Source organism: Parus major, chromosome 4A (genome assembly GCF_001522545.3).
Source record: "Parus major isolate Abel chromosome 4A, Parus_major1.1, whole genome shotgun sequence".
NCBI classification, from domain to species: domain Eukaryota; kingdom Metazoa; phylum Chordata; class Aves; order Passeriformes; family Paridae; genus Parus; species Parus major.
In genome coordinates, this window is record NC_031772.1 from 17,503,788 (window position 1) to 17,518,025 (window position 14,238).

The window sequence follows — 14,238 nt, forward strand, 5'->3', positions numbered from 1 at the left end:
GGGACTCAAGGCTGTTTTAATCTGTTAATTTGTTACCACCACAAGCTGTTTTGTTCATAATGGAAATCTACCACTGAGGGGGCAACTACACATGAAAATAGTGGACAATGTACCTTAGAAGTGTGAAAAAACAAGTGTTATTGAAGTGCTAATTAAGGGAATGCAGATAAAGCAGTTAATTACTTTTTCAGTCTTGAGAAACAGATGTCTGGTTTGAGCTGAGCTGAATTTAGCAAATTTATGTTGGCATGTATGGAAGCACTTGAAAGTATTCCATGTTAATATAACTGATTTGTCAGGTGGTTACTAAAAATTTTAGGATTAGGAAGGTTCACCAAAATAGCAAAATTTCCCTACAAATTCTGAACTGGCAACTGATACCTGAAAATAATTTAGAATTAAGCAGGACATCTTAAAACCTGGTTTTAAAAGTTTTTGCAACTTTGCTGTACTGTTGGTATTTTGTCCTTGAGAATGCAGGTATGGAAGGCAGAGTAAGTGGAGCTGGGTTTTCTTGGATTTTAATTCTCTGACTGTACTTTACATTGACAGTGTTTAATTGATTTTTTTCTCTCTTTCTGATTGATAATTGTACTTTTTGAGCTTGATTTTGTGAAGTTTCCTACTAAAGTAGGGCTGTGAATTCTGTTCTAACAAAAGAGTTTATTCTAAGGAGAAAAATAACTTTGTGATTATTGGCATTGGCCAAGTGGAATTGGCATCTCCAGCTCTGCAGAAAGGTTGTTGGAGCAGCTAAAACATTAATTAATTTTCTGCCAAGTCATACAATGGCTCTGGAGTCAAGGAAGCTCCAGTACAGCAGCTGATGAACTATTTTAACTATTTTTGTTGCTATATAATGTGTTGATTCCACACACATTATTTAACCAGTGAAGGAAATGCACTTCTTGCCAATGGGGTTTTTGACTCCTCCTACTTAAGCTGTAGTTAAGACCAAAAAAAACCTCAGCAACAAATCAAAAAACCAAAAAAGAGGGGAAAACCCTGTTCTGTCAGTGCTATTCTGTATCTGATTTTTCTCAGGATACTGCATTTATTGGGAATATTGTCAAGGAAGTGGAAGCTAAAGGAGAAAAGGTGTGAATTGTTGTCTCAAAGTAGTGCTGATAGAACATTTTAGTAATAATAATTTTGTATTTAGTGGGTCTTGTTCTGGTGCAGTGATGAAATAAAATGTGATACAGGAATTGATTTCTGTGGGGGTTTTTTTCCTGGTGGAAAATGTAAGAGAAGGCAAACATAAAGGTTGTTACTGTGTGTCTTTACAACAGCATCGTCCCTTGGTGGATTTGTGTTTGTGTAACCCCAAAAATACTGAACTGGGGGATGTCAGGAGGAGACAGTGACTGGTGTAACCTTCCCTGTCCCATCCCATGGCTTTTACATCCTGCTGTGTTCCTGTTCTCCTTCCAGACCTCTTCAGACACTGGGACAGAGCAATGTTTGGGATTAGGTCATGGATTTGTGTTTTAATTGATTTTGGAATCTGCAGCACATTGACCCTCACAGATTTTGAATAATTCCATGTGAACATGGAGCCTCCTGTTCTCTTTTCTTCTAGGACTGGGTTGGTGGAGTGCAATCAGACCATTGGGGAAGTCATCCTTGAAATAACTCCTTAATTATTAATTAATAACTTAATTAATTAACTCCTTAATTTTGTAGAATTCTGGAAACTTTAAGGTTGCAAAAGACCCCCCAAGGTCGAGTGCAGACTCACCATGCCCAGTAAACTGTGCCATGATCTTCCATGTCTACTCATTTTTTGAACACTTCAGGGGTGATGACTCCACCACCTCCCTGGGCAGCTCCTTTTATGCTTAACCACTCCTTCAATAAAGAAATTTTTCCAGCCTGAACCTCTCCTGGCACAATTTGAGGGCATTTCATGTTGCCTCATCCCTATCTCTGTTTTAACTAATTGCAGAAAGACAGAAGTGTCTGTGTGTTGTTACCCATGAATTTTTGGAGGCATTTGGATTGGCTAAATGTGCATTGCAAGATTCTCATTTGTTTCTTGCTCTCTTGGTGGGTCAGCATGGACAATTGCAGATTCCAGTGCAGGAGAAAACCATGAGCTGGCTTCTGCTGGGGCTGGAAATGGGGAAACCTTGGCCTCTGGGGTCACTTCCCATTCAAAAAGGTGCAAAATTGGGATTTGAGTGCTAATTAAATGAGATGTCTGGTGAATAATGCTGGGCTCAGATATTATATAGGGGAAGCTTGTGTTGCACTGTCAAGGGGAGCAGAAGGGGAAGGTTTGGCCAAAGTTTATGGGTGGAGAAGTGATTTCATTAATTAACCAGCTCAGCTATGTGGATGAATGGCAGGATTTTATCCACATGCAGGATTTCCAGGCTGCCTTGTGCCACTGCTGAAGGGCTGTTGGTTATTGATCACTGCTGTGCTCTGCTTGAAGCACTTCAATGACTTTTTGTTTGTATTTTTTTTTTACTTGTTGCTACTAACAAAAATTCTGGTACTGTTTTAACTTGGAGACTTCTCTTTAATTGGCAGTTGTATAAAGTTCTTGTAGACTTCAGAGGAACAGGAGAACTGTGTGTACATATCTATATATATCCATCTTTTAAGTATTTCAATATATTAACATGTGCAAGTACAGTAAGAAGGGTGAGAAGATGAAGACTTTGGGGAAGGATTGCATGGGTAAGGCTTTTTAGCCTAAAAAAAACCAACTTCACTGATGTATTTTCCACCATTTAAGAGCTGGTTAGTGAAAGGAGTGTTGTCAGTTGGATTTGACATGATTAGGAGGAAGAAAAGGGTAGAATTTAATCAGATTTGGAGCAAATTGGGTGTTATTGCACAGAGTTTTAGCAAGAGAGAGGCTGTGGAGTTTCCCACTTCTGTCAGGTCTGCCCCTTTCTTGTAACCCTTATCTCAGATGGACAAAATGATCTAAATGATCCCCTGAGGTCCCTTTAAGCTTTACATTCCTTATTATATTTTGAGGAATGTTCTGTCCATAATGATTTGTATTTGTGTTTTGGAAGAACAAGGGAAAAACCCTACAAACTGATGAAAATCCCTGCTGCTGAACTGTAGCCAAGATGTTAGTTCAAGATATCAGTGCTGCATTTCTGCCAAACAAACCATGAATAATTGTACTGAGATAGGAGGTTTTTTCATATTTTTAGTGTCATTCACTTACTCTAAACAACAGGTTTTGAGGTGGCTTTTTAATTGAATTTCTTTGACTTCATATGAATGAGTCACGGTCTTTAATGAAATGAGGACTAGGATCTGTCACTGCTAGAGATGGTTACTTAAAATTAAAGGAAGGCTTTGTGTGTAGCCACTCAGTGTTTTTCATTCTGTCAAAACTGGGAAGGTACAAAAGTCATTAAATAATCTGGGGAAATGTTTCTGTGGCAGGTGGGAAAATTCAGAAATCCATTGGCTTGGACAAGCCTAAGTGCATTTGGAATTCATATGTGGATTTTCATAATTGTCTTCTAGGCTTGTTTCAAAAGTTTGGGGTTTGTTTTGTTTGGGTTTTTTACTTGGAAAGAAATATCTTCTTGACTCCTTTTTCTTCACATGTAAGATTTAAATCACTTTTAAATCACCTTAAAATGGCATGATTAAGGTGACTGGCACTGGTGTGTGGAGTCAGAGGTGTAATTGATTCTCTGTTGTTGATCACTGCCCTAGAATTAATTTTATTCTTTACAAGGAAGTTTGAATTTAGTCTGAGACAAAATATTCTCAGTAAATTATACAAGATTAAACTGTCCTTTCTGACAAATCCTCCTTTGCTCCTCAAATATTGGCCTTTTTAGTGCTGAATTGCTGAACCCAACTGGTGGCTTTTCCCCAAGGTGCAGCAACTTGTCATGAGCTGCTTTCAGAGTTGAGAGTGCTGGAATGGAGGTCAGGTTTAGAGCTGGTAAAACATTTATTCTGAGTTACTACTTGGATCCTAGAATATCTTTTACTTCATTTTCAAGGAAAGAAATTCCAGAAATTGTGCTAAGCCTGAAAACAATTAAGAGTAAGTCTGTACTGCCAAGTTGGGTATTATTTATCTTATTATTAGAGTTGCTTTGCATACTGTGGGAATGTGTTGTGCTGTGGTTTTGACATTCCTTGTGCAGCTCACTTAAACCAGACTGATATTTCATCTCCTGGAAGAAAGCTGAGGACATTCCTGGGGAGGCTTTCAGCTGCAAGGTGGCAATTCACTTGTCTGTAATTCAGATCAAATCTGGTTGTGTTTTATATTCTCTAAGACTTCTGATTGCACTCTGTCTCCCTAGTGATATTCTTGCCTTAATGGATAATTTCAGGTTACCTGGTTTTTGGGTGTTTTGGGATTGCCCAAGTGTCAGTAGATGGCAGCCTAAAGCTGGAGAGAAGAAGTTTTGCTGAGTTTTGAGAGGGTGGATGGAGGTACAGCCAGCAGCAGGAATAAACCATTTTAACAGGAATATGCTGCCATGAAGACTTTACAAGCAACAGCCTTGATTTTACCAGAGTGGCTGCTCTGAATGCTTGTGCAAAGGCTGAGTGAAAACCCAATCAGTGCTAAAAAAAAATCTCACCATTGAACACACCAAAAAAAAAAAGTTTTAAAAAACCCTTAAGTCACATGTTTGAACAAATTTTGGGTACTTTAGGCTGTTAGGTTCTTTGTGACAGTGAAATATTGTGGAGAGATTTAATATTGTTTCTTTCCAGGTCCTGACTTCGTGGTATGTGATGAAGGACACATACTGAAAAATGAAGCATCTGCTGTCTCTAAGGCAATGAATTCTATTAGATCTAGGAGAAGAATAATTCTGACAGGAACACCACTGCAGAATAATCTTATAGAATGTGAGTAGTTGTCTTTTATTTCCTTCAGCACACTTTTGCCTGTCAGCCATAAAAGATATATTTACTTTGATTGGAAGAAAAGGATTTGAAACAGTGCAGATGCCTGCTAGGTTTCCCTGTATTAGATGTGACACATTTACTTTTCTGTTTGCATTAATCCCAGTGTAGTGCTTTCCATTTTGAACCACTCAAGTCTGATCTGCTTCTCCTAGATCACTGCATGGTTAACTTCATTAAGGAGAATTTGCTTGGCTCAATTAAGGAATTCCGGAATCGATTCATCAATCCCATCCAAAATGGGCAGTGTGCAGACTCCACTCTGGTGGATGTCAGAGTGATGAAGAAACGTGCTCACATCCTCTATGAGATGTTGGCTGGCTGTGTTCAGGTGAGAACAGTTTGTCCCTAACTCATCACTTCATTTAACTGCAGGGAAGGAGAGGAGTTACTTTGTCTCACTCTTGATGAAATCACCCAAAGGCCTGTAAACATCTGATTTGAGAGCTCCATAAATCTTTTAACTTAAATATTTTCACTGATTGTTAGATCCCTGCATTAGGGCTTCATACTTTTCTCCAAATGTCAGTGTATTCTAAAATACAAGTATTAGAGGATACAGCTATTTCCTGCTGGGAGACAAGAGCATTTTATGGTAGAGTAGGACATTAGTTGCTCTGAAATATTCCATTTTAATTTCACATGCACATTTAAAAACTGCCTTAAAGTCTGCACAGAAAGTTGCTGGTCCATAGTTCATCAGTTATTTCTGAATATGTATTTTTTCTGATCTGTGAGAATCAGAACAACAGAAAACAAGAGAGAAGGAAAATTATTCAGGTTCAAAAGGGTGAAGAATTTGCTGCTTTATAGACCTTAAATAAAAAAAGCTTTGGATGGAGCCCAACTGGATTTTCTCCCAGCCCTGTGCAGAGCAGACCTGTCCATAGAGGGCAGCTCTCTCTTGTGCTCGTTGGGTGAGTGGGGAGACAGAGCAGTGTCAGAGGCAAAAAACCCCAAAACAGAAATAAAATCTGGTTGTAGTATTCTAAAATAAACCCCAAAAGAAGTTCCTAGAGCACCTGGAGTTGTAATGAACTTTGCAAGGACTTGGAACTGGGGATGGGCTTAGCAGGTCATAGACTTTGGTCTAAATGGGATTTCTGCTGCAGGGCCTGTAGTGAATTTTATTTGCTGGGCTGATTTTCCTCCTTGGGGGCTGGAAAACACCACAGTCACCATCACTGATCCATGGTGCTTTGTCCTTTGGGATGCCACAAGTCCTGCAGCTCTCAGGAGTCATTCCCATGTTTCTGTGACTGAAGCACTGTTGTTAAATTGCAGAGGAAGGATTACACAGCATTAACCAAGTTCCTGCCCCCCAAATACGAGTACGTGCTCGAGGTGAGGATGACCCCGATCCAGTGCAAGCTGTACCAGTATTACCTGGATCATTTGACAGGTATGTGCCTGCAGCTCTGATGGCATTTAATAAAAGGGGCATTTTGCCACAGTTGGGAGGTGAAAATCAACTTTCTGAACATAGTCCTATGCACTAAAGTGTTTGGACAACAAACAAATAGGCTGGGGTTTTTTAGGGATTTTTTGTAGTATAATACTGCAGCATTACAGGTCATTAAAAGTAGCTTAGATTAGTTAGATTCATTGAGACCTACATGCAGATGTTATTTTCTGTTTTCCACCTTGGGCTGCTTTTACAAAACCTAAATAGACATGTCTGTCTTTTTAAGATTTGTGTACATTCCTGTACTGAGGAGCAGTGTGCTTTTATATAAAAAATATATATTCATGTTTCTCATTATCAAGAAAAAGGAGAAAATCTAATTTTGACAACTTTAACTAGGAGAAAAAATGGCTGTGAGTGAGTAATTTGAGCCCTTTTACAAGAGATGTTGCAGTATGATGTGCAGCTGGAAAGAACACTCAGATCTGCACTGCTGGGCTCTTCAAAGGAGAGCAGAGTGTGGCAAACTCACTTCAGGGCTCACTCTAAAACCTGAACTTTATTGTCAGGTGTAGGTGGTGGCAATGAAGGTGGAAGAGGCAAAGCTGGAGCTAAACTATTCCAGGATTTCCAGATGTTGAGCAGAATCTGGACTCACCCTTGGTGTTTGCAGCTGGACTATATTAGCAAAGAAAATAAGGTAAATTAGATATATCAAAATACTCTCACTTGAGAACTTTCCAAATAAGCTCTGCCAAACTCTAGGTAAAGTTTCGTCAAATTAATGGAAATCTTTGTTGCTGTGGGGTCATTTTGCTGCTGGTTTTGTCATATTTTTCTTGCTGGGTATGTTGTCATTCTTAAAACATTTTGCAAGGCCAGGCCTTTGTAGAACTTAGCATTGTTTAAATGAAGAGTAAGCAGATGGCTGAAGGTTTAATAAAAGCTGCTGGGTGCACACAGTTAATAATTTCTATTTTTTTCTCTTTTGAGGGCTATTTTGATGAAGACAGCATGGATGACTTCATAGCTTCAGATTCTGATGAAACTTCCATGAGCTTAAGTTCTGATGATTATGCCAAGTAATTGACCTTTTATTTAGTTTGCTGGTGTTGTTTCCCCTGTAGAACTGATTTCTGTAAAGTGAATGTTTATTTTGTATTTTATGTGTCTGTTAAGATATGTTTTCTTTCTTCTTATGTGGGTTTTAAAAAAAATAATAATGGGGTGTGTAATGTTGCTTTTTAGGAAAAAAAAATCCAAGGGGAAAAAGGTGAGGAAAGAGTGTAGCTCAAGTGGAAGTGGCAGTGATAATGATGTTGAAGTCATTAAAGTCTGGAATTCAAGATCTCGTGGAGGTGGGGAAGGAAATGTAGAAGATCTTACAAACAACCCTGCATCAACAAAGTCAGATGAAGGTGAGGATAACACAGAGTGATGAAAACATGAGGCAGCTTTGTTTTGCAAAAGGCAATTTGAGAGAGCTGTTAGAAATTCTGCTGTATGGCAGAATGGCAAATTCCCTAATTCCCAGTTACAGCTCCTGCTACTTCTAATTATGTATTTATTCTGGAAAAACAAGGGACATCAACTTAGAACTGGGGGGTTTTGAGGCAAGGAAGTTTCACAGTGAAATTCTTCAATTCAGAAGAACAAAATTATATAACCTGGAAGATTAATGGAAATATTAGGAAATATAGCTGTCATAATTTGTTGCATCTGGAATTTGAATTGGATGCTGAGCAAGCAGATCCAGTGCAGCAGGAATACAAGACCTTTTTAAAGCTGTTACTCAAACTCCTTACAGCTGCACATTTAATTTTTTTTCCCTGTAATAATCTAACTTTTGTCTTGTATCTGGTATCACAGAGATAATTTTCTAATTCTGTTATTTCATGTGTGTCTAATCTCTTTCCCTAAGTAATTTAAAATTTTTGGGACAGTTCAGGTGAGAATTTTATTTTTTTTGCCCCCATCCCAATGGCAATATCTTGTAAAATGTGCTGTGGGTGGAGGGTGTGTGTGTAAAACATACAGAGATTAAATGTGTTAAAGGAATTATGTCATAGGCAGGGTGAGTTTCTGTCTCTGCATCCCTTAAATATTTAACTCTTGTAATTGCTGATAGTGCAAAGGCTGTTTTTTCTTTGCCTCTTGAACTCTTTTCGTACCAGTTAAGTCTTAATAATGAGGGAGCAATTCTGTAGTTCAGACATTCAGAGCATTTAAATGAAGACCATGTTCTCATATTTGATTTTTATTTCTTTTTCTTTGGTTTTTTTTAATAGGCAAAGCTACATCCTCTTCCAATCCTGGTAGTCCAGCTCCAGACTGGTACAAAGATTTTGTCACTGATGCAGATGCTGAGGTGTTGGAACATTCTGGGAAAATGGTGCTGCTCTTTGAAATTCTTCGAATGGCAGAGGAGCTGGGAGACAAAGTGTAAGCTCTGGACATGTCATTAAAGACTTCAGGATTACATTAGTCTGGGAGTGTTCCCCACCCACTCTTCATTCTGCTGGGGCTGTTTTCTGAAGCAGACAAGCATGGTACACTCGTTCTTGTCAGGGATCTTCCCACACCTGCCTGTGCTCCACTGAAGTCTTGCTCTGTTTGTCTCAAAGTTTGTATCAGAGGGAGGAGGGAACAGAAATGAAGCAGTACAATAATTTAAATATTCCTGAGATGAATTTTGGGTTTCCCTCTTTCTTTTTTCAGCCTAGTGTTCAGTCAGTCCCTAATATCTCTGGATTTGATAGAAGATTTCCTGGAGCTGGCTAACAGGGAGAAATCTGAGAGAGAAAAGCCCACTATCTACAAAGGTGAGTGTCTCCTTCAACAGCTGCAGTGCTCAGAACTCTGTCACAAGTGTCTATTCAGTGCCCAGGGAATGGGTTTGGAATCAGTGTTTTCATTAGGATATTGGATGCTTGGACTGTTCCTGAGGCTGGCAGGGTTACTGGGCTCCCCTGCAGGAGCTCTCTGCTGTCCCATTATGGAGACTCTGATTTCAGAGAGTTGCCTAAGCAGATTAAATGTTCATATCTGAGAGAAGGCATCTTGTTAAATTCTGCACAAAAATGATGTTAAATTCTGGTGCATGGCAAATCCTGATCCTTCCTCTTTGGAGAGAGAGAGTGAAACAAAATGAGGCTGCTTTAAACCAGCGTGTAAAACATGGAAAATGAGAATTTAGGCTTTATATGCACAGCAGCAGTTGGCTTATGGATTTCATAAGGGAGCAAATATTGAATTAATTATTATCAATGCTGAATTATTATCAATGCTGAATTATTATCGATGCTCAAATGGCATTGAATTCCTCACTAGGGTGTTCCCAGAGCTCCTGAGGATGCTGTTCCTCCTTACCCAGAGTTTATTCCCAGGACTTGTGGGTTGAAGAATTCCTTCAAGTCTGCTTTTCCTTTCCAGTCTCTCATCCATCTCTTCCACATGTTTGCACTTGTAGAGATAAGGGAAAAGTGGCTCAGTGACAGTGACTGGAGATCTCCAGTATCTGCCTCTCACAGATTTATGGTTCCTGCCTGCTGCTTCCTATTCTGAATTTTGTCACCTCACACATTACAAGGTGTCTTTTTGAGGAGTTGTGTCTTTATTCTGAGATTTTAAGGAGGTTGGGGTTTTTCATGTGTGGTAGTTCTGGCCAGCAAAATTAGATCATGGCAAGATTCACCTTTCCTGACAGAACTCAGCAATCTGCCTCCCACAATGGACTGAATTGAGCAGTGCTGCTCCCAAAAAAGTTGTTTTCTTGATGATTGATGGCTCAGGGATATTAATTTTGTGTACAAAATGATGGCCAAAGAAGATGGAAGGTTACTGTGAGCTGGGGAGAGAAGAAAATCCTCCATCAGCTGTAGTTATTCTTTCCCCTAATCTGACAAAAAGTTGCTGTAACTCACAGGGTAATTAAAGCCAGAAATTTTGCTGGATTTCAGTTCCAAAATGAGTTTGACCTTTGAAATCTCCTTTGGAGCATTGACTTTATCAGTGCTGCTTACATGGGAGACTCACACTGGTGCTGTAGGTGAACCTACCTGGCTCAACTGGAACAGTGCAATTAGGGCTACAGCACCTAAAGATGAGATATAACAACATCTTTGGGACTTGTAAAATTAACTTGGGCTCCAAGGTAAGGCAAAGCTCTGCAAATTATAAATACAGCTAGAAAGTGTGAAAAATAAGAGGACTTCCTCCTGCCAAAAAAAAAAAAAAAAAGCTCAGGTATTTTCAAATAATTAAATTTAAATTTAACCTCAGAACTGGTTTTTTTTTTATTATAAATTTCTGTCTTTAAATTCCAATGGTTACCAGTCTGCTTATTTATACCATCAGCATTTTCATAACTTGGCTGTTGCATTTACAGGTGAAGGCAAATGGTTCAGAAATATTGATTATTATCGCTTGGATGGCTCAACCACAGCTCAGTCCAGAAAGAAATGGGCTGAGGAGTTTAATGATGAAACTAATGTGAGGTGAGATCTCTCCTGAGATATATATGCTTTATTTTTCCCTTTTTCTTTCTTTTGTTCCCTATTTATTATTTCTTTTATTAGCTTATAGGCCTTAAAACCAGGCAAATGATGATCAGAACTCACACAGAAAATGTGCAGCAATGTTACTGACTTCAGTAAAATTAATCCCATTGGACTCAGCAGTGTTTCCTTGCTCTTTTGATTGTCCTTTAGATTGTTAACAATTTAAATCAAAGAGAGTGTTTTTAAAGGATGCACAGACCTAGGAAGGGTGTGGCCAGGAGGCTGCAGTCCCTGGGCCACTCAGGAGCAAATTAAACTCCTTTAATTGCCTCCAGAATTGGCTCCCAGCCCTCCACTTCTCCTCCAAAATGGGACTTTCAGGTCCGATTTAAATAGAGAGATACAAACTTGTATTTGGATGAAGTTAAGGAGCTTCACCTTCCTAGATTGGTTTAACAAATAAAATATGTAATCAGGATGCAATCATTTATAATGTGCAGGGGGAAAAAAGTTCAATTGAACTGAAAGTTCAAGAACTAATCCAGTGTTAATACTTTTAAATGGTTTATTCTGTCAGGTGTTTGTCAAGAATTGGTTCCAGGGTGAACCTGAGTGAGATTTTTTTTGAATCTCTAAAAACCCAGATATATCAAAGAGACATATAGATAAGTCAAAATGTCAAAAACCCCAGATAAATCAAAGAGAGTTACCCTGAAAGTTTGCAGGCCAGGAATGAGTTTCAATGGCATGGAATCTGCCTGTTTAAAATTATGATTTAATTTGATATAACTGATTTCATTAGAGCTTGAAAATGCAAACCCCAAAGTTTTTTCTTCCCTGCCAGTTTTTGTTAACAGCTAATTTGCAAAAGGCCTTGATGTGTATTTTTGGGAGTGTATGTTTTGCTAAAAGTGTTGTTATTGTAAAATCTACATCTGTTTTATGCTAAAACCCATTCTTTTAATGAAGTTTTAGAGTTATTTCAGTGTATGAACAACTCCACAGTAACCCAGCAACACAGGAGGAACAGTTATTTTCCAAAATACTCAAACTTTGCAATTTTCCTCTGTTCCAGAGGCCGCTTGTTTATCATATCCACTAAAGCAGGTTCCCTGGGAATAAACCTGGTGGCTGCTAACAGAGTCATCATCTTTGATGCCTCTTGGAACCCCTCCTATGACATCCAGAGCATCTTCAGGGTTTATCGCTTTGGGCAGAACAAGCCTGTGTTTGTGTACAGGTTTTTGGCTCAGGTACGTTTCTGGCTGCAGTTTCTGTGCTGTTTCATCTTGTTATCAAATTTGGGAGCCAGGACTGTGAGGGTTGTACCTGTTTGGGCTGGTGTTGGAGTCTGTGGTGACCCAAGTTGATCCAGTCATATTCCAGCTCTGATCTGGAGCAGCGTTTGGCCACTGAAGCAGCTCATGAAGGAAAGAATGGTAAAATAAATGAGACATTATTTCCTGTAAAGTCCTCCTTGTCTGACACTTTATGTAACCCAAATTCTAGAATTGCAGCTGTGAATTCACATGTCCAGACCCAGACTCAGAACAGGAGTCTCAGCCTTTTTAATTTGCACACCCTTAAAAACTGTGAATGGAGCAGTCCCTGCAGAGGATGGTGGTGTTGTTAGGGAATAGCCCTGCCCAGGGCAGCTCCTTCTGCAGACCCTGATGGTCCAACTGCAGTGAAACCATGGGGATTCAAGCTTGTTTTTATAAAAAGGCATCCAGTCCTGACTGGAAAACTCATATCACACCCTACAGATGTTAAAGATGGGTAATAACTCGGGTGGACACTGATCTGTGCTTTATGTAAGGTCATTATTTCTGTTAGGAAATGCCTTGCTTCAGCTTCTGCTTCCTCAGATGTGACAGAGGAGCCTGGAGACCTTTCCCAGTAGCACTTAACCCTTGATCCAGGCACTCTTTCCATCCCAGCTGGAGCAGATCCTTGTCTGGGACATGTTACTGTCAGAAATAGGATTTTTCTTCAGGCTTCTGTTTATTTTTGTAGTTTCTCTGTGCACTTTTGAACTGTTGATTCCTTTTTAAATTACACTGTTCAGAACGGGCTGTGCTGTTCTTGTCCTTCTCAGTCATCTTTTTTTTCAAAAAATAAGTAATTTTCCTTTTTGTCATCAAAGATCTAATTTTTTTGTACACAGCTGTGGTGAATTAGACTTGACTGCCTCCCTTCCCCTCTCCCCTCCACCACAGTGATATGGTATCTGTTTTCCTTTTTACAGGCTGCTCAAAGCAGCAAAATAAGGTACATGCTGTGAAAATTGCCATTTTTTGGTCATAATCCTACTTTGGGGAATTGAAGCAAAACTGAATCTCTTAAAAACACCACTAAAAGACCAATTTTTTTCCTCTAGTCAACAGCTAGATGACATCTGTCCCATGCACAACTCCTGCTGTGCCACTTCCAGCAGGTTTTGTCTTTTATTGCTCAGCAAACAAAGAGCTTGAAAGTGGTAGAAACTTGGTCATGGAAGCAAGGCAAACAGAACTGCTGGGTTGTTGTTTTGGCTTTTTTCTGTCTCTAAATGTGGCTGTGTTGGTGTTCAGGGAACCATGGAGGACAAGATCTACGACAGGCAGGTGACGAAGCAGTCGCTGTCCTTCAGGGTGGTGGACCAGCAGCAGGTGGAGCGGCACTTCACCATGAACGAGCTCACTGAGCTCTACACCTTCGAGCCAGACCTGCTGGATGACCCCAACTCGGAGAAGAAGAAGAAGAGGGACACCCCCATGCTGCCAAAAGTGAGTGGTGGCCATCAGCAGGAGTTCTGTGCTGTACAAACAACCTGGGTCTGTTTAAACATATTCCAGGTTTTTACTTTAGAGTGGTGCTGGCCACTTGGAGTGGAGGTAAATAGCAGGGAGCACAATAAAATCCATAATTGATACAAGACATCCTATAATGAGCTGGCTGAAGAATTTCCCCTCAGTGTAATTGACACTATGAAAGGAAGATACTCATTAAAAGACCCAATTTTTAAGGCAGAGCAAACGAAGACACTTTTTCTCACATTTTGAATGAATAGAAGTTTTACTGCATGAAACCAGTGGAAAATTCAAATTAGCATCTGAGTGGGTGCTAGAGCACAACTGCAGTTTGTGAGAACACATCTGTGAAGTGGCAAATCCATGTTTTCCTTTGCCAGGACTTTTTGGATTTTAGTTCCCTGTTTAACCTCCTGTGGGGACCATTAGTAGAGATAAGGGAAGAGTTGCACTTGGGTAAGAATAAATTTTAGGGGAAAGAATAACTTGTTCCACTACTTTATTCTTTTTCTCTGAGTCAGTTTATATTTAAGATTAGGCTGTGGGTTTGCTGTGTTGTTGTGCTCTGTGCCCCCACCCGGGATATTCTGGGAGGAGCTGGTGATGAAGACAGTGATTCACACCA

General features: G+C 39.6%; 1 protein-coding gene across 5 annotated transcripts in view; it reads left to right on the forward strand.

The window, feature by feature from the left end:
• The window catches only part of ATRX (ATRX chromatin remodeler), a 56,593-nt gene that overhangs the window by 35,122 nt on the left and 7,233 nt on the right, over positions 1-14,238 (forward strand). For all 5 annotated transcript variants that reach the window (XR_004497291.1, XM_015626326.1, XM_015626324.2 and 2 more), the window contains 11 exons: positions 4,723-4,860; positions 5,073-5,248; positions 6,202-6,319; positions 6,892-7,022; positions 7,316-7,404; positions 7,571-7,740; positions 8,611-8,764; positions 9,041-9,144; positions 10,710-10,818; positions 11,897-12,074; positions 13,395-13,589. Coding sequence is in view for 4 of the 5 variants with exons in the window: in XM_015626326.1 (XP_015481812.1) it covers positions 4,723-4,860; positions 5,073-5,248; positions 6,202-6,319; positions 6,892-7,022; positions 7,316-7,404; positions 7,571-7,740; positions 8,611-8,764; positions 9,041-9,144; positions 10,710-10,818; positions 11,897-12,074; positions 13,395-13,589 (1,562 nt within the window). In the remaining variant the exon portion in view is untranslated. The remainder of the gene's footprint in view (positions 1-4,722; positions 4,861-5,072; positions 5,249-6,201; positions 6,320-6,891; positions 7,023-7,315; positions 7,405-7,570; positions 7,741-8,610; positions 8,765-9,040; positions 9,145-10,709; positions 10,819-11,896; positions 12,075-13,394; positions 13,590-14,238) is intronic.